Source organism: Cebidichthys violaceus, unplaced genomic scaffold (assembly GCF_023349555.1).
Source record: "Cebidichthys violaceus isolate CVI_PGR_0920_01 unplaced genomic scaffold, fCebVio1.0.p SCAF_4, whole genome shotgun sequence".
Classification (NCBI taxonomy): Eukaryota; Metazoa; Chordata; class Actinopteri; order Perciformes; family Stichaeidae; genus Cebidichthys; species Cebidichthys violaceus.
The window spans coordinates 7,235,903-7,256,922 of NW_027176594.1; the positions used below are offsets into that span (position 1 = coordinate 7,235,903).

The 21,020-nt window shown below is 38.9% G+C and overlaps 3 protein-coding genes across 6 annotated transcripts; 1 reads left to right on the forward strand and 2 right to left on the reverse strand.

Moving 5' to 3' along the window:
* The first annotated feature begins 1,292 nt into the window (after window positions 1-1,292).
* slc25a4 (solute carrier family 25 member 4) lies at window positions 1,293-3,503 on the forward strand. The gene is made up of 4 exons (XM_068727008.1): window positions 1,293-1,463; window positions 2,141-2,627; window positions 2,720-2,860; window positions 2,982-3,503. Exons 1-4 carry the CDS (start codon window positions 1,353-1,355, stop codon window positions 3,137-3,139), a joined length of 897 nt encoding a protein of 298 aa, XP_068583109.1. The 5' UTR covers window positions 1,293-1,352; the 3' UTR covers window positions 3,140-3,503.
* An 808-nt stretch (window positions 3,504-4,311) lies between these two features.
* Window positions 4,312-8,931, reverse strand: LOC137885103 (cilia- and flagella-associated protein 97-like). Of its 2 annotated transcripts, none has more exons than XM_068727250.1 (4): window positions 7,973-8,931; window positions 7,350-7,474; window positions 4,923-5,085; window positions 4,312-4,441 (listed from the first exon to the last, which is right to left on the reverse strand). In XM_068727250.1, the coding sequence occupies exons 1-4, from the start codon at window positions 8,907-8,909 to the stop codon at window positions 4,329-4,331; spliced, it is 1,338 nt and encodes a 445-aa protein (XP_068583351.1). In that variant the 5' UTR covers window positions 8,910-8,931; the 3' UTR covers window positions 4,312-4,328. The 2 variants fall into 2 exon arrangements, with proteins under 2 accessions (XP_068583351.1, XP_068583350.1); XM_068727249.1 differs by having other exon boundaries at window positions 4,312-4,444.
* Window positions 8,932-13,099: 4,168 nt separating this feature from the next.
* On the reverse strand, window positions 13,100-20,138 carry LOC137884952 (cilia- and flagella-associated protein 97-like). Of its 3 annotated transcripts, none has more exons than XM_068727060.1 (5): window positions 19,986-20,138; window positions 18,716-19,684; window positions 17,644-17,924; window positions 14,199-14,361; window positions 13,100-13,710 (listed from the first exon to the last, which is right to left on the reverse strand). In XM_068727060.1, the coding sequence occupies exons 2-5, from the start codon at window positions 19,656-19,658 to the stop codon at window positions 13,598-13,600; spliced, it is 1,500 nt and encodes a 499-aa protein (XP_068583161.1). In that variant the 5' UTR covers window positions 19,659-19,684; window positions 19,986-20,138; the 3' UTR covers window positions 13,100-13,597. The 3 variants fall into 3 exon arrangements, with proteins under 3 accessions (XP_068583161.1, XP_068583162.1, XP_068583160.1); XM_068727061.1 differs by having other exon boundaries at window positions 13,101-13,713; window positions 18,716-19,605; XM_068727059.1 differs by having other exon boundaries at window positions 13,101-13,713.
* Between the last annotated feature and the right edge of the window lie 882 nt (window positions 20,139-21,020).

Below are 21,020 nucleotides of genomic sequence, written 5' to 3' on the forward strand. Positions count from 1 at the left end.
TGAAACCCTTTAAAACGTAACTATTGTATTATCAGGTTATTTCAATTGAATAGGTATTTAGTTATTGATATTTATTTCAAATTCTTTTCAGAAAAATTTCGTGTTTGACACTGCTGTAATGATTTTTAAAGAAGGTGCATTTTTAAATGCTTGTAAATTGTAATTGTAAAATCGATCTCGCCACCGGGACATTTGTTATTGCAATAGTTGTATGTATTGGATAGCCACACTTTTTCTAATCATATGAATGAAACAGTCTTGGACCCAACCACGCTGCTGGACTATAAGCTGTAGTGCATTGTGGCCAACGTCCCTTCAGCCAAGTTGGTTTCGTTTTGGATCATATTGCTTGTTCGTGTCACACTGCGAGCACGTGGCACTTGTGATGTCCCATTTGTCAAGTCAGCCAGTATTAGATTTTCGGTACGATACTGCACAACAAAGTTGACTAAAACAATGTTGTTGCTTTTATAGGGGTAGTGGTGGCATTTATTTTGAAAGAAAAAAAGGACATTTTCCGTTGTATCTCCTCGTCCTACCTCCAGCTGACTTGATTCGGGTTTCGAACAGGTGGCAAAAATGTATGTGCAGCAAAACGGTCAGTGATTGAGCTGACAGTGAGGTGTCAGTGAGCTGACAGTTTTGCCTGTTTCCCCTTTTCCTTATTTCCCTTTAAGTTCCTCATCCATCCGACCCAGAATCAACATTTGAACCTGAAGTTTCATCCCTCTTAGTGTAATGAAAATAGGCTTTAATTTGTCATGGTCTTTATAACCTAAAAGCACATTTATGTGTGAAAATAATGGAATAAAGAAAACCACTGTGCCTGAGTCTCTTTATTTCCAGAGCCATACCACACCTATGCTGTGAAACGTTAAAAATGATCTATGACTGTAAAAAGTTCACCACAGATGGTACCATTTAAGACACATTTCCTAAAACTCCTATCTTTATTTGAAGGCTTCTGGAAACTCAAGTGACCACCAAGTGTATGTTTGGATTATGGATGAAGAGGCTTGGATCAGCAGGAATTAAGGCAAATACATTATTAAATTACAAATAAATCTATGTTTTAATAATAATCAAATTACACATACTGTGTCCTTTAAACGTCCCTGTCTAGTCCTGACTTCAGGAATATGGCGCACGTCTTAACCTTCAACCTCGGATATTTTTTCAGCCTCGTTTATCTGTTCGACAAAACGCAAATCCATCACTGATATTTCTCGCGATACATGGCGCAGATATATTAGGACAGATGGGAGGGCTCGCACACTTTGATGGGCGTTTGAGGACCGTGGTGAAGTTTGGATCAGTCAGGGGTCTCAAATCTGCACAAGAAAGATCCAACCATGTCGGACGCGGTGGTTAGTTTCATGAAGGACTTTTTGGCTGGTGGCATTGCCGCTGCCATCTCCAAAACAGCTGTCGCTCCCATTGAGAGAGTAAAGTTGTTGCTGCAGGTAAAAAAAATGGAACCATCTGATGCCAAAAGATTGGCCGCATGGTCATTATTTTGTGCGTAAAGTGTGCGTAAATGTTACTGATAAACCAAACGTTAAAATGTAAATCTTGAATATATGTTGATAGAAAAAAGGTGTGCACTGTGTAAGTTCCTATAGGTGTGTAAAATCAAGGGGCACGTGAGAGGTCCTGGGTCAATGTGGAGATGGTTTTACGCATTGGACTTTGCAATGTTGCTGCAATGATGGCGATGGTGACAAGGACTCCAAATATAAGTCAAAATGTCCATAATAGTAGTTTGTGAGCTATTTGTACGTTTAACAAGCTATTTTTTATATACTCCAATACAACAGACGACCGCAGTGATATCTAGTGAAATTCAATTGCTAAATTTAACTTGAACTATGTAATCTAATATACAGCTGATTCTCAAGTGACAGGAGTGTGCATGTAGACTGAATAAGGCCTACAACTACACACAGCAATGCCTGGCCGGCAAATTATATGTAATAAACAAGAAGTTATTAAAATTGCAATACAAAACAATATTCTGTTGCTAATAGAAAATTGTGCATGACAAAGTTCCATTGCGCAGCGTTTTACAAGTTAATTAACCACAGTTTGAGGAAGTTGTACGAGTCTTTTTTTAATGTGCTTTTATTGTCTTTACTTGTAGGTCCAGCATGCCAGCAAACAGATTACCGTAGATATGCAGTACAAGGGAATCATGGACTGTGTGGTAAGGATCCCAAAAGAACAGGGCTTTATTTCCTTTTGGAGAGGCAACCTGGCCAACGTGATCCGTTACTTCCCCACCCAAGCCCTCAACTTCGCCTTCAAAGACAAGTACAAGAAGGTTTTCCTAGGTGGTGTGGATCAAAAAACACAATTCTGGCGTTACTTCGCTGGTAATCTCGCATCTGGCGGTGCCGCTGGGGCGACTTCGCTCTGCTTCGTCTACCCTCTCGACTTCGCTAGAACAAGACTCGCTGCCGACATCGGCAAGGGCACATCTGAGAGAGAGTTCAGCGGTCTTGGAAACTGCCTCTCCAAGATCTACAAAACCGATGGCCTCAAGGGTCTTTACCTCGGATTCAACGTGTCAGTGCAGGGTATTATCATATACAGAGCGGCCTACTTCGGATGCTTCGACACAGCTAAAGGTGCGTACATCTCGATCTGAACATGCTTTTAAAGGGGTATGTTTACTTTGTATTTCGTGTCGAGCTAGTGACTAAACTCCTCCCTCATGCAGGTATGCTGCCAGATCCCAAGAACACGCACATTGTCGTCACCTGGATGATAGCCCAGACTGTCACCGCTGCAGCTGGTATTATCTCATACCCCTTCGACACCGTCAGACGTCGTATGATGATGCAGTCTGGACGCAAAGAAGGTGAGCGTCACTCATGCTTATGCCATCTAGTGATGCATTTGATTGTTTTTTGCCCAATTACGCATTTTACGCATGCATCCATGGGAATTATGGTTCACAATCCATGTCTCCGTGTCCACAGCTGACATCATGTACAAGGGCACAATTGACTGCTGGAAGAAGATCCTTAAGGACGAGGGAGGAAAAGCCTTCTTCAAGGGCGCCTGGTCCAACGTGATCAGAGGCATGGGTGGTGCCTTTGTGTTGGTGCTGTATGACGAAATCAAGAAGTACACATAAACTTTTTAATCTCCCAGTCCCTAAGGAAACCCTTCACTTTATTAAGTCTTATTCTTGTGATAGAGTGATAACAGCTTGTGGTGAATTACAACATGTGCATGTACTGTACAGGTAACTATACTTGACCTGGGTTAATATGCCTCCTCAGGAATCTGCGAGGCACAAACAATTATTTCAGGGTGACAAAGTCAAGCTGGTGTTTCATTGGAGATATTGTGGTGATGCAAGATATGACGTAACTACTCGTCATGTCAGTCAGTTGGTAAAACAGTTGCTGAGGCCCATGTTTCGTTATGTTGTGACCACTCTGAGCCATGCATCCCACCTCACACATTATTTTATAAAGAATAAAGATTTATTAGTCCATTATTCCAATGTTTTTGATGCATGCTCTGCTGTCGGGGCACCCTGTCATCTGCAGTTAAATGTACCTTTTTCACAGGCAGACCTTCTGATTTACAGTAACACAAACAAAATCTGTCACGTATGACAATGGCTCTGTTCTATTCAAGTGTTTCAGAGCCAGCATGCACAATACCAGGACCCTGAAACTGAAGCAGCTAAATGGAATACAGCCATCATTGATAATATTCACATCTGTGCTGTTAAATGTCAGTCTTCAGTGAAAAAGCTATATTAAGAACACAATGCAGTTAAAACAGTAATAAGGATTCTATTAAACATTTCCACAATCTTTACATTGGAAAGTAACATTCAGTAAGTGCACCTTGATTTTCACTTGTGTTAGACTTCTTGGCAAAAAAATCTGTTCATATATGTGAATTCATACATTTTGCACTGACACCTGCTCTACTGATGAACAATATCCACCATTAAGTAGGTGAGAGGTTTTTGATTTTGTATATAACCTTTTCATAATGTTACGAGCACCACATACATATAATGAGTATGTACAACCACTCCCCTAACAACAACCTATTGTTAGAACCAATTGTGGTATATGTGCTCCATTGGTTTAAGGAGAGAAGAGATTAGACAAAGACGTTCCATCCACCATTATGCTATTGAGCTTGTTGTAAAATAGCACACCACTACCTGCTGGAACAAGCAGCTTTATTTGATAAGCAACACAATATATGTAACACCAAAATAATATTTAAAATATCTTTTTTATTGTTTAAAGTGATGTATTTCTTTGTAGATTAGATATCTGAAAATGGCCATGTTCTCAGCACCAGGCTGCACTGGGCTGTTCTGTTGACCTGGGTATGGGTGTTTTGCGGAAGTTAGTAGTGGAAACTGCTCTGGAGCTGTGGTGGGTGGAACTGGCTGGCCTGGGACCTGCTGATGTGAACGACAAAGAGATATGTTCTGATTACAGATTAACCCTTTCATCTTCAAATCAGAAACCTAATGTACTTTTTGAATTTCTAATCCAAATCTCTATTGAGAAAATCAATATATCACTTACATTTAATATTTCACCATTTCAACCATAACAGGCCACAATAAACAGGTACAGTACAGGTAAACACACACAAAACTATCAGTTTAAAAAACAACTGTTGTTTTACAAATGATTTAAAGTTAGATTTTTGAACCCAGCAACGACATTATGTTTACACAATTTGACAAAATGTAACTAGAAAATATTCAAAACTCTTCAACCATGTTAAATATATGGCAAGGGGAAAATCAGTAAATCTGCTAATCTGTTAGGCTTGTATGAACAGGTACTCAATCACCATGTTGTTATGCTGTTTAGGTTATAGCACATTTTGAACACAGCAAAAGCTGGCAGATCCAGACCCAAGGTACCTACCTGAGGGCGTCTTGCTGGTAGACCTCTCTGACATTGTGGTGGACATACAGACGGGGTATGAAGGAGCTCCCACGATTCTGATGTTTCGCTGGTAGTCCTTCAGTTGTTCTGAGCGCTTTAAGCCAGGTGTTGGCTTGACGGACTCCAGCCTCTTCAAGAAAGCCTGAAAGAAACACAATGACATGTTTTACAGAGTAAGTAATGATTCAAAACAATCTATGTTCTATAAATGCTAATTGTCTTGGCAAAGGGAAATCAGGGTTAAAGTTTTCAGGATATCGGTAAGGTTCAACTTGAAAAGATGTAGGAATATATAAATATACAGTAGATAAATATATATAATTAATATATTGAACAATAAAACCTCAAAATGCAGCAGGAGTTGTATGTGAATTATAAAGCTCATTTGATTCATTGAGACATTTACTGAATGTTGATCACATATGTTCTGGCTTTTACAAAACACCATATAACATTCATAAAGAGTCTATCTTCCACAAAATAAATAGTAATTCACTCAAAAACGCTGAACAAATAGTCCCCATTCTACAGATCCCAATTAAATTATGTAAATAGAAAAATATCTGGAACTTCACAGCAAACACAACCAAACTGCACGAGGCAAAACAGTGTAGGCAAGTGGTTGAATGTCATACATGCAGTCACACTCCCACATGCATGCTGTGCAGAAATCCCTCAGTGAGCAAAAACTCCACATGAAGCCATGCAGCTAACAAAAAGCTCAAGAGTCAAGAGACTTTTTCTAAGTCCACCAGAGGTCATAAAAAGGCTCTGAAGACTGGACCTACTGCATTTCCGATGGATAAAAAATTTCAGAATTTACCATTTTAGATCATTTAAAGAAATAATGTGTAATTGACCAATCTTGAAATACATATAACTAGTTGTACTTGTGCAGGACTAACAGGGTGTCTTACATGTGTGATGTGTGTTGTGGATAAACTGATCACACGGCAGATTCAGTTACTTCCCTCTAAGAATAGAGAAAGTGAAAAGCACTCCTGACAACGCAGAGAGATGGACACAAGAGAGAGAACAGTCTGTCCCGAAAATGAATGGAACACATTTCCTGATAAAAACTTCAATCAGCGTTAATGTAACATCTCTAAATCAGCAATAGTGACACGTGAAAATATCAATGACGAAAACAATACAAGCTTTGCCTTTTCACTTTTCAGAGGAGACAATAATGTTCTGATGGCTACCAATGGCTACTAGTTTTAATTTACTGAGACATTTTTAAACACTGCTTTTTGTTTGCTTCTATCATAAAGTGATCAAGCAGAGTTAATACATGGGTTGAGAGGCCAAAGCTACAGAGGCTGAACTGTCTTATAACGTCACTCAGTGGCGTTGCTAGCCTGCCACCTGCTGCCATCTGTTCAAGTCCATCCGTGTCTGCTTTCAGGGGAGGCACTCTTAACTCACCCCAACTCACTAGTATCCTTAAATAAATGTAAACTAAAGTATAGTAAAGTATAAAGTAATATCGCACAGAAAACCACACAGGCTAAAGTTACAAAACCATGTTTATCTATTGTATCACTAATTACTTAAACTACTACAACTTAAATTACAAGTATACTTAATCAAAAATCAAGTCAGCTAAAAGCCAAAAATCAAGTCAGCTAAAAGCATCGTTTCCAGACGTTCCTGGAAAAGTTGCTGAATGCATATCATTTTTAAAGTAATATTTGAGAATGAGAGCAATGGATGAATAAATATTTTATAAAAACAAGTAAGGCTTTAATTAAAATTAAAGCATGTTGTTATGCAAATTAAACAATAGATATTATTTAATTTATTTAAATGGCACACAGTATATTCTCATTTATGTCGCCGTATTAAAATTAACCAACACAGATTTGTTTCAAGGTTAATTGGCAATTTTCCTTTGCCAATAGGTCAATGTAGAGACAGACAAAGAAATAAATGCTGTGTGACAAAGGTTTCAGCTGAAGGATTGACTTGGACTCCATGGACAGGTGGTATACTGTTTGGGAACAACAATCACTTAGACACTCCGAAACCCACTTTTCACTATGGCCCCAGAATTGAGTACTACCAGTACTACAATATAAACAGCAAATAATAATCAACTTCCTTAGATCTTTTGCAACTTAACTGTTACCTGAGAATCCAAGCCAATTTTGATGTAGATTTGAAGAGGTGCGGTTTGTGTGCATGAACTAAATATCAATAATATTAAACTGCAGCTAAAAAAATCTAAAACTTTCTGTAAAATCCAACTTTATTTAAAGAGCACTGAACAAAGGGTCTTGAAAAGCCAAAAGAAAGGACAAACTGAAGAATTAGAGTGACAGGAATGCCTATACCGATACTAATGTTTAGAGTTTAGTTTTTATATTAAATTGAGTATCATTCCACACAGGAGGCAAAATTCACCAAGTTTTCCCTCTCGATGCGTTGCTGTTCTCGCTGCCTGTTGAGTGCGCTGTGAGAGAACCGAATCTGAGGCAACTTGCTGGCCATATGGGTTTTCTTCATCGCTGTACTTCTTGGTCTGGGCCCTGGAGATTGGCCCGGAATAAACACAAGCCCATGCTTACTCTCACACGCACACACTCAACACAATTACATTTTGATATTCTTTTGTCATTTGTAATGTATGGATATTGTTATCATATTTCATATCTTGTAAATACATCTTGTCAATAATATTATACGTAGTCATATCTAATATTTTACGTAGTCAAATCTTATGCATATTTATTTTATTTTTTTATTTTCTCTGTAATATTGAACATTTTTAATATTATATAGGTGGAGGCTTCAAATAAGCCCAGTTTGCTTTTTGCCTCGTCCTGTATTTATCTTTGTTATGTTTGTTTTTATTTTTATTTTATTGTTTAAATTGTGCAAAATAAATAAACTAAGAGAGCTAAGAAGTTATGTTCTTATCTAAGAGCTGAGTTCTCACAAACAGACATTGCTTAATTTTAAGGGGCCAGAAACCAAAAAGAGCATAGAAAACATAACTGACAGAGAAGGATGGCAGTTTTACTCACACTCATCTACATCCTGATCTGAGTCCTCATCCTGATGCATGTCGCTAAGGCCACTGGAGGGCACACTCTCCAACTGCTGCTGCTCTTTAGGGCTTCCCTCTTCAGCCTCTGTGTGGTTCAGGTCCAATGACTGGAGAGGGCTGATGTCAGGAGAGGAGAGGGGGCTCACATCTGTCACTGTATCCTCCGACTCCTCTGTACGGCCGATAGGGACGTCCCAAGATGCTGCTGAGCCCACGCAGGTCCTTCTCATCCCAGGGGATAAAGAAGGCTTGTTGGGCCTGGGAAGGGTGGGGGAATATTCACTGCTTCTCCCACTTCTGCTGCTAGAGGAGCTCTCTGAGTCTGCATCTACGCTGCTCTCAGTTGAAGTGGGGGATGGACTCCGGGTGCGCCAATTTCTTATCTGTTTTTTAGGAGATTGTTCATTTCTCCCTTTTGAGCCTGAGTTTTTGGACGGCAGTGCATCTTCTTCATACTCATTTGATCTCTGGCTATACACATCCGTACAATCTACCTCCTTGGCCACATCCAATAACGCCATACATGTTCCATTGTGCTTTTTAGACTGCAAATCAGAGTCTTCCTCACCATCACTGCGAATATGGATGGCTTTGTCTGATGTACAGGCAGATGATACGCTGGACGCCCTGCTACTCTCTTCTTTCTTTGATTGACAGCTGTTCTCTTTCCTTTCTGCTCTGCTGCCACTGTTGTTGTCGACTAGGTGTTTTTTTGACTCCTCTGTCCTTGGAGACCAACCACCTTTTGTTTTTTCCATCTGTTTTGCATGTAGCCTCTCAGGTGCTGGTGGGCTCTCCTTTTCAGCCCTCAAGCCTTTCTCCATCTTTTCCACTCCATCTCCGCTGCTATCATCACAGTCACTGTCAAAAAACGAATGATCGACTTCACCTTCTAGTTCACTGGGGTTGAACATGGCAGACTTCCCCCAACACACTGAACCTATAAAGTAGTGTAAGATTGATATGTTAGAGTTGAGTTAAAGTCAAAGAACTGTGACTATAGTTTTTCATGTTTTAACCAAGGTGTGTTTTCACACTTGTTGCCATGCAGTGTCCAGAATGAATGTAAATTAATAGGTTTTATGGGTTGTCATCATTAGAAACAGTACAATGCTTCAGCAAACTGCAAACAAGTGTGTAATGTTGCCATGGCAACAAGTGCCAACTCATGTTAGCTTAGTTTAATTAAAACGATTAGCCATAATATTACAATTCAGCATTTTTTTACTAAACCAATTACAACTACCAATGGTCATACTTTCAGGGACCTCAATGTATTGTCACATATTGTCAAATTACAAAAAATAAAGGCTAAACTAGTTGTGGAAGCTGCCTCACACAGTGGTAACTGCCACAACTTGCCAGGGCAGCTGAGCTTGCAACAGGAAGTGCCTCTGCTAACTGCCACTGCCACAATTTGAGCCAGCTATGAGATATGGACAAACAATATATGGTAAAGTTAGTGTCACTAAAGACACTTTTCAACGGTTACATTCTTCTTCTTCTTCTTCTTCTTCTTCTTCTTCTTCTTCTTCTTCTTCTGTGGCGTTTAACGGCAGCTTGCATCCTTTTTGTTGCATCACTGCCATCTTCCGGTTTCAGTCCCCATCAGTCCCGTTGCTCGCAAGAAGTTTGTAAAGCACCTTCGTCCCAGATTACTAGATCCCCACTTCAGTATATTATTCAGCCCTCTTCCTCTCATCCCTAGTCTTTGCATTTCTCCCAGCATGCCCCTCCTTTCTGAGCTGTGTCTAATACAGGTGGTGAAAACATGTTGTACAGTTTCTGGTGCCATAGCAGCGCTCACAGAGACAGGTTGGATGTTTCCCTATCATGTGTAGTGTGCTGCGTAGATTGCTGTGCCCTATTCTTAATCTTGATATTGTAACCTCTTCTCTCCTGTTCCCTCCCCTATATCTTACACTGCTCACTTTACTCTGAATTGAATGAAGGTGTCTCCCCCTCATCTCCTGGTCCCAATGTTGTTGCCATACTCTGTTGATATTTTTCCTGATGATGCCCTTTCCCTCTGCTTTGGATAACTTGATACAGATGTCTACTTTGTTTTTCTTTAGTGCTAGTTTGACTAGTTTGTCCACTTTTTCATTTCCTCTGATTCCTATATGGGCTGGTATCCATATAAATATAACTTCAGTGCCTCGTTCTATTGCTCTAGAGTGAATTGACATTATTTTGAATAACAGATCTTGTTGAGTATTGGACATACCTGACTTCAGACTAACGGGTGCAGACATGGAGTCACTGCAAATAAAGACTGCAACAGCAGATCCTGTACTGTCTGTAGTTGGGTCTTTTGATCCATCGGTAAAAACATGCACATACTCTGAGTATTTTTGATCTGTGTACTCATATAACTCACTCACTAAATCAGTGTTTTTTTGTCTTACCTTAATTTGCAGCAACTCCATGTCCACCTCTGGTTCTTTAAGCAACCACACAGGAGTTATTGGCCAAATGACAGTAGGGCAAAGCTCTATATCAGAGACTATAGGCTTCTTGCTGTTGCTTCTCCTATCCAGCCAACTTATCACTAACATTTTGAATGTGGTCTTTCCATGTTAATCTGCTGTCAAAGTGTACCCCTAAAAAACCGAAATGACTACTATTTCTAACTTGTTTTCATACAGATTCAGCTGAAAGTTTCTCCTAGTTCTCTGTCTAGTAAAGAACATTACTTTTGTTTCTTCAGATGAGAATTTAAACCCCCATTTCTTCCCCCAGGTTTTAGATCTGCTCACTGCAAGGTTTTATCCCTTCTTCTTTTTTAACAACATGTTTCAAATTTCTTCCTTTTTTCCATAAGGCTCTATCATCTGCAAATAACAACCTTCCCATATCTGGTAACACTGTTCCAAAGATGTCATTTATTGCAATTGAGAATAATGTAGGACTTACCACACTCCCTTGTGGAGTCCCATTTTCTACATCATCTTCCCTTGACATTTCAGCTCCTACTTTTACCTGGATAGTTCTTTTATTTAAAAAGTCCATTATCCAATTAAACAGTTTCCCATTAAATGCATTTTTATCAAAAGTCTTTCCCTCCATAGCATGTCATAAGCCACCGTTTCTTTATTAACCTGTGCCTTTCTTACATCATCTTCTAGACATCAATTTTATCCAAGGCTCCCCTACTTTTCCTAAATCCACTCTGACAGCCTACTAATATCTAGTTTCTCTAAATAATACATTAATCTTTCGTTTACCATGCGTTCCATAAGTTTACATATATGTAATGTTAGGGCAATTGGCCTATAATTTGATGGGTTACTTGCATCTTTCCCTGGCTTCCTTATAGAAACAATAGCGGCCTCCTTCCACCTTGCTGGTATGCTACCTTCCTCCCACACTTTATTATACAATGTTAACAACTTATTCAGCCCATATCCACTTAAATGCTTTACCATAATATAACATATTTCATCATTTCCTGGGGCAGTCATTCCAGCTTTAGCAACTGCCCTTTTTAACTCTCCCATTGTAAATGGAACACTCAATTCATCTTCAGTATTCTCCTTCTTCCTCACGGCCTCCCTATTTTCAAATCTTGTTTGCTCTCTAATTAGTTGTCCTTCGTCAGATACATTGTCAGTGCTGTGTATCTTTACAAAAGTATTAACCAATGTCTCAGCTTTCTCTTTATTACTCACCACTACTTCTTTTCCAGTTGTTAACACGTGATAACTCCACTCTCTTCTGTCCCCTCCCATCTTTCTAATCATCTCCCACAATTTTCCTACTGGGGTTGTATTTCCAACTGAGTCATAAAACTTCCTCCAATATGTCCTTTTTGCCTGCATGCCTTATTGTCTCTCACTAATGCCTGAGCCTTTTTGAACTGTATCACATACTGAAAGTTACGAGTTCTTTTCATTAACTTAAATGCCCTGTTTCTATTTGTAATTGCCTCTTTACGTGAGTCACGTAGACTGAAGGTAGTTTCAGGAAGTACTTGGCGGGTGATTTGAATGGTAGACAAAACTGCGATTTTCACCAATTAGTAGACAGTAAATGAATTCCTTCACATTTAATATTCATATAGAGCAATGACTAAATATGTATTTACATAAATTGTGTTTTTAAAAGTAAATTTTGCTAATATTTGACAATTAGTAAGTGTAACAGTTAGAGTCAGGTGCCTTGTTGACATACAGTATTTTAGGCTAAAGTAGCCTTGTTTAAAAGGAACAGTGTGTGAGATTTAGTGGTGATATCACCCCTCCCTTTCCAAGTTGGAGAACTAATATCTCTCTTATTATTGTCTAACGTTAACTCTATTATTATAGCTCATACTCCAAAATGTATACCCTCATTCATCATAACACCTACAACTCTACAATCACACACCTACATCTTATATTAAGCTAATAATATAGGATATTTAATATTAATATTTAATTCCCCCCATCCGGCAAAAAAATCCCGTTCAGAAGCTGTTGTCCCTCTAATCACACGTTTGATAAAATGAGAACTGGAGTTACATTTTATTGGCTGTTCGTGCTGTGGTTACGGTTTTGTGTTGCTAACTTTATCCATTAAAATTAGGTTACTGAGCAGCTTGTCAGCAGAACCATATACACAGTACAATGACATTAACGATGGCACTGTTCTATTCAGGTGTTTCAGAGCCAGTATGCACAATACCTGGACCCTGAAACTGAAGCAGCTGAATGGAATACAGCCATCATTGACTTTATTACTCACTTGATTTTCACTTGTGGTAGACTTCTTGGCAAAAAAATCTGTTCATATATGTGAATTCATCAATTTTGCAGAGACCTGCTCTACTGATGAACAATATCAAACATAAAGTAGCTGAGAGGTTTGTTCAACAGCATTTTTGTTTTTGTATATAACCTTTTCATAATGTTACAAGCACCACATACATATAATGAGTATGTACAACCACTCCCCTAACAACAACCTATTGTTAGAACCAATTGTGGTATATGTGCTCCATTGGTTTAAGGAGAGAAGAGATTAGACAAAGACGTTCCATCCACCATTATGCTATTGAGCTTGTTGTAAAATAGCACACCACTACCTGCTGGAACAAGCAGCTTTATTTGATAAGCAACACAATATATGTAACACCAAAATAATATTTAAAATATCTTTTTTATTGTTTAAAAACATAACTCTTGGATCAACAAGAACATTATAAATATGAGAAAAGGGAGCAAACAATGCAGCTGTAATGCAAACATCGCTCTCTGAAACCGTTGTTATTTCAACACAGCTAAGTATCAGACATTCTTTACAAAATTAAAGCTAGCTTGAAGAGAAACTGTAGTACTCTGAAGCCACAGCTGACCTATTCAAATGCATTACAATATCTCTGAGCTCAACATTTGCTATATTTTAACATCAAAGAGTGGGAAAAGTTCTTCTTCTTTATGATTGATAAGCATGACAACACAAACCACTGAATAGTTATTTAAGTCAACTAAAAGTAAGATGAACACATGCATGTAAAAAAAGATGCTTTAAGCTTAGTACCTTGGCAACGTAAACTTTTGTGATGAACGTACATCAGCGATGTATTTCTTTGTAGACTAGATATCTGAAAATGGCCATGTTCTCAGCACCAGGCTGCACTGGGCTGTTCTGTTGACCTGGGTATGGGTGTTTTGCGGAAGTTAGTAGTGGAAACTGCTCTGGAGCTGTGGTGGGTGGAACTGGCTGGCCTGGGACCTGCTGATGTGAACGACAAAGAGATATGTTCTGATTACAGATTAACCCTTTCATCTTCAAATCAGAAACCTAATGTACTTTTTGAATTTCTAATCCAAATCTCTATTGAGAAAATCAATATATCACTTACATTTAATATTTCACCATTTCAACCATAACAGGCCACAATAAACAGGTACAGTACAGGTAAACACACACAAAACTATCAGTTTAAAAAACAACTATCTACTGTTGATTTACAAATGATTTAAAGTTAGATTTTTGAACCCAGCAACGACATTATGTTTACACAATTTGACAAAATGTAACTAGAAAATATTCAAAACTCTTCAACCATGTTAAATATATGGCAAGGGGAAAATCAGTAAATCTGCTAATCTGTTAGGCTTGTATGAACAGGTACTCAATCACCATGTTGTTATGCTGTTTAGGTTATAGCACATTTTGAACACAGCAAAAGCTGGCAGATCCAGACCCAAGGTACCTACCTGAGGGCGTCTTGCTGGTAGACCTCTCTGACATTGTGGTGGACATACAGACGGGGTATGAAGGAGCTCCCACGATTCTGATGTTTCGCTGGTAGTCCTTCAGTTGTTCTGAGCGCTTTAAGCCAGGTGTTGGCTTGACGGACTCCAGCCTCTTCAAGAAAGCCTGAAAGAAACACAATGACATGTTTTACAGAGTAAGTAATGATTCAAAACAATCTATGTTCTATAAATGCTAATTGTCTTGGCAAAGGGAAATCAGGGTTAAAGTTTTCAGGATATCGGTAAGGTTCAACTTGAAAAGATGTAGGAATATATAAATATACAGTAGATAAATATATATAATTAATATATTGAACAATAAAACCTCAAAATGCAGCAGGAGTTGTATGTGAATTATAAAGCTCATTTGATTCATTGAGACATTTACTGAATGTTGATCACATATGTTCTGGCTTTTACAAAACACCATATAACATTCATAAAGAGTCTATCTTCCACAAAATAAATAGTAATTCACTCAAAAACGCTGAACAAATAGTCCCCATTCTACAGATCCCAATTAAATTATGTAAATAGAAAAATATCTGGAACTTCACAGCAAACACAACCAAACTGCACGAGGCAAAATAGTGTAGGCAAGTGGTTGAATGTCATACATGCAGTCACACTCCCACATGCATGCTGTGCAGAAATCCCTCAGTGAGCAAAAACTCCACATGAAGCCATGCAGCTAACAAAAAGCTCAAGAGTCAAGAGACTTTTTCTAAGTCCACCAGAGGTCATAAAAAGGCTCTGAAGACTGGACCTACTGCATTTCCGATGGATAAAAAATTTCAGAATTTACCATTTTAGATCATTTAAAGAAATAATGTGTAATTGACCAATCTTGAAATACATATAACTAGTTGTACTTGTGCAGGACTAACAGGGTGTCTTACATGTGTGATGTGTGTTGTGGATAAACTGATCACACGGCAGATTCAGTTACTTCCCTCTAAGAATAGAGAAAGTGAAAAGCACTCCTGACAACGCAGAGAGATGGACACAAGAGAGAGAACAGTCTGTCCTGAAATCAGTGGTGGGCCGTCAGGGCCAGCAAAGCCTTGTCTGCTAGTCTAGACAGTCACAAATCTATAGCTATTTTATAATTTAATTATTTTTCATAAATACACATGTATTCTAAATATCTTTCCCCTGCTTCCAGCGCAGCTTGTTTTAAGTAGAGCTTTTATCCAATCAGATTTCGCCCCTATGCTCTCTCTAGGTAAAAAAAATCTGCCCAAGGCCTGCAGAATTACAAGTGAATGCCTTTACAGTTTAAGTAAATGGGGACGATATTGTTGATTGTCATAGTCTTCAACCAATCAAATATTTAGTTTGACATGTTGGGCGTATTCTTTGACGTGCCAGAGCTTCTGGCTGGCCTAGCCAAGTACGTCACCATCAACGTGAGGCGTGATTGGTCAGTGTGCGGCGGAATACGTGTTTTAGAGCCGCAGTGTTGCTGGATTGATTCGTCATGCTTTGTTGTCATATAAATATATGTGACTGGTTGTTGTCATTGTGTTAATTACATTGATTTTGACTATATGTATTGTCCGTTAATGACGCAGTATCCCGCCATGTATCTGTATCATGTATCTGTATCATGTATCTGCAATCTGCAGTTAGTGTATTTGTCGGTGTTGAGCTTCATGTAACATTTTATTTCACTTGATAAATGTTGCAGTGTTATGTGAATATGAGGTTTTTACATAAAACAAATAATAACCCGTAGCTGTGGCGTCATAATGAGGTTATTAGGAGGTGGTTCAACTGTAGTAGGACAGCACTGAAGGTTAATGTAACATCTCTAAATCAGCAATAGTGACACGTGAAAATATCAATGAAGAAAACAATACAAGCTTTGCCTTTTCACTTTTCAGAGGAGACAATAATGTTCTGATGGCTACCAATGGCTACTAGTTTTAATTTACTGAGACATTTTTAAACACTGCTTTTTGTTTGCTTCTATCATAAAGTGATCAAGCAGAGTTAATACATGGGTTGAGAGGCCAAAGCTACAGAGGCTGAACTGTCTTATAACGTCACTCAGTGGCGTTGCTAGCCTGCCACCTGCTGCCATCTGTTCAAGTCCATCCGTGTCTGCTTTCAGGGGAGGCACTCTTAACTCACCCCAACTCACTAGTATCCTTAAATAAATGTAAACTAAAGTATAGTAAAGTATAAAGTAATATCGCACAGAAAACCACACAGGCTAAAGTTACAAAACCATGTTTATCTATTGTATCACTAATTACTTAAACTACTACAACTTAAATTACAAGTATACTTAATCAAAAATCAAGACAGCTAAAAGATTCCAGATGTTCCTGGAAAAGTTGATGATTACATATATTTAAGTAATATTTGAAAATGAGCACAATGGATGAATACATGTATACAGCATGGTGTTATGGAAATGAAAAAGACATTTTATTCAAACATTTTAAATGGCACACAGTATATTCCCAGTGACAAAAAATTACCAAGAGATGAGGAAATATCAGCTACTCATTTCAGTAGCAGTATTGATTGACATGATTACACAAATTAGAAATGTGAAATTATTTTCTAGAGACACAGCAGCACCAGTATAACCTACTACCTGAGGCTTAATTACATTAGATGTTTTTTTTAATGTTGCCGTATTAAAATTAACCAACACAGATTTGTTTCACGGTTAATTGGCAATTTGCCTTTCCTAATAGGTCAATATCCTATTATAAAAATCACAAACTTTCTGTAAAATGATCTCCTTCTGAATAAATTTCTGTCTCATTAATGCACATTAGTAACTTTGCATGTTCACCGGAGTCCTTGTGTTTTCTCGCCTCACAGGTTTCCATGGATCATGGTTATATCTGGACCCTGGTCCAGCCTCCTGCCGTGGTCCTGCTGACATCCACTGCTACTCTCATTATTAGTAGTAGTAGTCGCATTGCTATTGCCGATACCATTACTGCTTTTGTTATCATTGTTATTCTACTATATCTACTTCTGCTGTTATTACTAGTAATCGTGATTTTTCCATCATTATTATACGTACTACTCTCATCATATGAATAATTTCTATCATATGCATTTAATGGGTTGTAACTCTGTTATGTTGTTCATTCTTTACACATGACATCTATTGCACTTCTGTCCATCCTGGGAGAGGGATCCCTCCTCCTTCCCTCTTTTCTCCCCGTTAAAGTTTTTTTTTGTGGGAGTTTTTAATGTTCTGATGTGAGGGTCCCGGGACAGAGGATGTCGCATGTGTACAGATTGTAAAGCCCTCTGAGGGAAATTTGTGATTTTGGGCTATACAAAATAAATTGAATTGAATGTAGAGACTACTAAAGTTTAGAGTTTAGTTTTTATATTAAATTGAGTATCATTCCACTCAGGAGACAAAACTCACCAAGTTTTCCCTCTCGATGCGTTGCTGTTCTCGCTGCCTGTTGAGTGCGCTGTGAGAGAACCGAATCTGAGGCAACTTGCTGGCCATATGGGTTTTCTTCATCGCTGTACTTCCTGGTCTGGGCCCTGGAGATTGGCGCGAAAGCTCACGAAGAAGACGCTGGTTCTCGCGATCTATGCGTCGGACCTCATCGTTGGTGAAAGAGTAGTTCTTCCTGTTTCTTGGCCCAGTACAGCAGAGAACCAGTTCACCTCCAAGCTGGCTTTCTGAACTGAGGGAGCCTGATTGGTGAAAAGGACATTTATTACAATGTCTTAATCTGCATTTTAAAAAAGGAGTTATTGTGTTTTATGCCATGTTGAAATTCTTTTGTTTTGTTTATGGTGTACTACTAAAACATGTGAAAAACTAAATGTACAAACATTTTTAAAAAGTCACATTTCTATACCTTGTAATGCCATCATTTACATTTTGAAAGAACATTCTGGTATAATATATATCCATTTCAGTGTAATATTCAACATGCTCAGCGGGAATTGTTCCTGATGTACGGTGTAGGGAAAGATCGTCTGTTGCTGTTTAGTACAAATCTAAATCACGAATGTATTCAGGAACTTCAGTATACAACCTTATATGAATTCGACTAAAAGCTCAAAACCTCTGTGTGCACCGTAGTTCAGTTAAATTATCATTTGCTTAGAAACAGGCAGGTTTAATGGTCTCCTGAAGAGAAAAGGCTTTGTTGTGCAATTTAGGTGAGATTAAAGATAAAGTCCATTTCACGTTTTACTACTCATTATATGATGATTTTAGGAGTTTTTCTGGATGGATGATTTAAAAAACAACTTGAGCTGCTTTAGCAAGATAACCGTTTTTTGTGGGAGATTATATATGTTAAGTTTGGGACAGAGGACAAAGCTTGTTGTTTGCAATATGTTGTTACATGTAAGAAGTTATGTTCTTGTCTAAGAGCTGAGTTCTCACAAACAGACATTGCTTAATTTTAAGGGGCCAGAAACCAAAAAGAGCATAGAAAACATAACTGACAGAGAAGGATGGCAGTTTTACTCACACTCATCTACATCCTGATCTGAGTCCTCATCCTGATGCATGTCGCTAAGGCCACTGGAGGGCACACTCTCCAACTGCTGCTGCTCTTTAGGGCTTCCCTCTTCAGCCTCTGTGTGGTTCAGGTCCAATGACTGGAGAGGGCTGATGTCAGGAGAGGAGAGGGGGCTCACATCTGTCACTGTATCCTCCGACTCCTCTGTACGGCCGATAGGGACGTCCCAAGATGCTGCTGAGCCCACGCAGGTCCTTCTCATCCCAGGGGATAAAGAAGGCTTGTTGGGCCTGGGAAGGGTGGGGGAATATTCACTGCTTCTCCCACTTCTGCTGCTAGAGGAGCTCTCTGAGTCTGCATCTACGCTGCTCTCAGTTGAAGTGGGGGATGGACTCCGGGTGCGCCAATTTCTTATCTGTTTTTTAGGAGATTGTTCATTTCTCCCTTTTGAGCCTGAGTTTTTGGACGGCAGTGCATCTTCTTCATACTCATTTGATCTCTGGCTATACACATCCGTACAATCTACCTCCTTGGCCACATCCAATAACGCCATACATGTTCCATTGTGCTTTTTAGACTGCAAATCAGAGTCTTCCTCACCATCACTGCGAATATGGATGGCTTTATCTGATGTACAGGCAGATGATACGCTGGACGCCCTGCTACTCTCTTCTTTCTTTGATTGACAGCTGTTCTCTTTCCTTTCTGCTCTGCTGCCACTGTTGTTGTCGACTAGCTTCAGGTGTTTTTTTGACTCCTCTGTCCTTGGAGACCAACCACCTTTTGTTTTTTCCATCTGTTTTGCATGTAGCCTCTCAGGTGCTGGTGAGCTCTCCTTTTCAGCCCTCAAGCCTTTCTCCATCTTTTCCACTCCATCTCCGCTGCTATCATCACAGTCACTGTCAAAAAACGAATGATCGACTTCACCTTCTAGTTCACTGGGGTTGAACATGGCAGACTTCCCCCAACACACTGAACCTATAAAGTAGTGTAAGATTGATATGTTAGAGTTGAGTTAAAGTCAAAGAACTGTGACTATAGTTTTTCATGTTTCAACCAAAAATGACGATGTTTAAAACCACGCTGCTGTGTTTTGGAGATTAGATGATTTGATGTACCACTGCACTGAATCCGCTGGGTTTCATTCAGTGAGGAAGGCTAAGCATGTTTTAAACATAATACTTTCAACTTAACGGTTAAGTATGTTTGCTAACTTAGTCCAACTATGTTATAGTTACTCGGGTTAGCTAACTTTAGCTGCAAGACAACGAAATCTTACCTGGCAAAGGGTCGCCCGTTAAAACGTGCTTCACGTTACAGTTGCATTTACTTCGAGAAGACGCGCAATTGAAGCGCAAACCTGCACACTTACAAACAATCTTCCTCAGCGGGATACAGGCTACAGCTAGCTGCCGTCAGCGTGATGGTGCCTGGTAACTACGCAACGTCACATCCTGGAAACGGTTACGTTGATGTGTAGAGCATAGGGGCAGAGCTCTGTAGTTGAGCCATATAAAGACAGAGTCGCGTTAACGGAAGTTCAAAAGTGTTGGTCGTCACGTGAGTCACGTAGACTAAAGGTAGTTTCAGGAAGTACTTGGCGGACGATTCGAATGTGTAGATAAGACAGAACTGCGATTACCCCTAATTAGTAGACAATAAATTAATTTCTTCACCATTAATATTCATGTAGAGCAACGACTAAATATGTGTTTAGTTACATAAATTGTGTGTGTTTTTAAAAGTAAAATTTGATAATATTAGAGGATTAGTAAGTGTAACAGTTAGAGTTACTGGCCCTGTTGACATACAGTATTTTAGGCTAAATTAGCCTTGTTTAAAAGGAACAGTGTGTGAGATTTAGTGGTGAAGTTGCAACATACCCCTGATATCACCCCTCCCTTTCCAAGCGTGTCGGAGAACTAATATCTCTCTTATTATTGTCTAACGTTAACTTTATTATTATAGCTCGTACTCCAAAATGTATACCCTCATTCATCATATACACCTACAACTCTACAATAACACTTATATTTAGCTAATAATATAGGATATTTAAAATTAGTATTTAATTTCCCCCGTCCTGCAAAAAATCCCATTCAGAAACCGTCGTCCCTCTAATCTCACGTTTGATAAAATGAGAACTAGATTTACATTTTATTGGCTGTTCGCGCTGTGGTTACGGTTATGTGTTGCTAACTTTATCCATTAAAATTAGGTTACTGAGCACCTTGTCAGCAGCACCATATACACAGTACATGATCTTACAGAGAAACCAAACGAAGAAATGATTTGTCTTTTTCAGCTAAAGGTT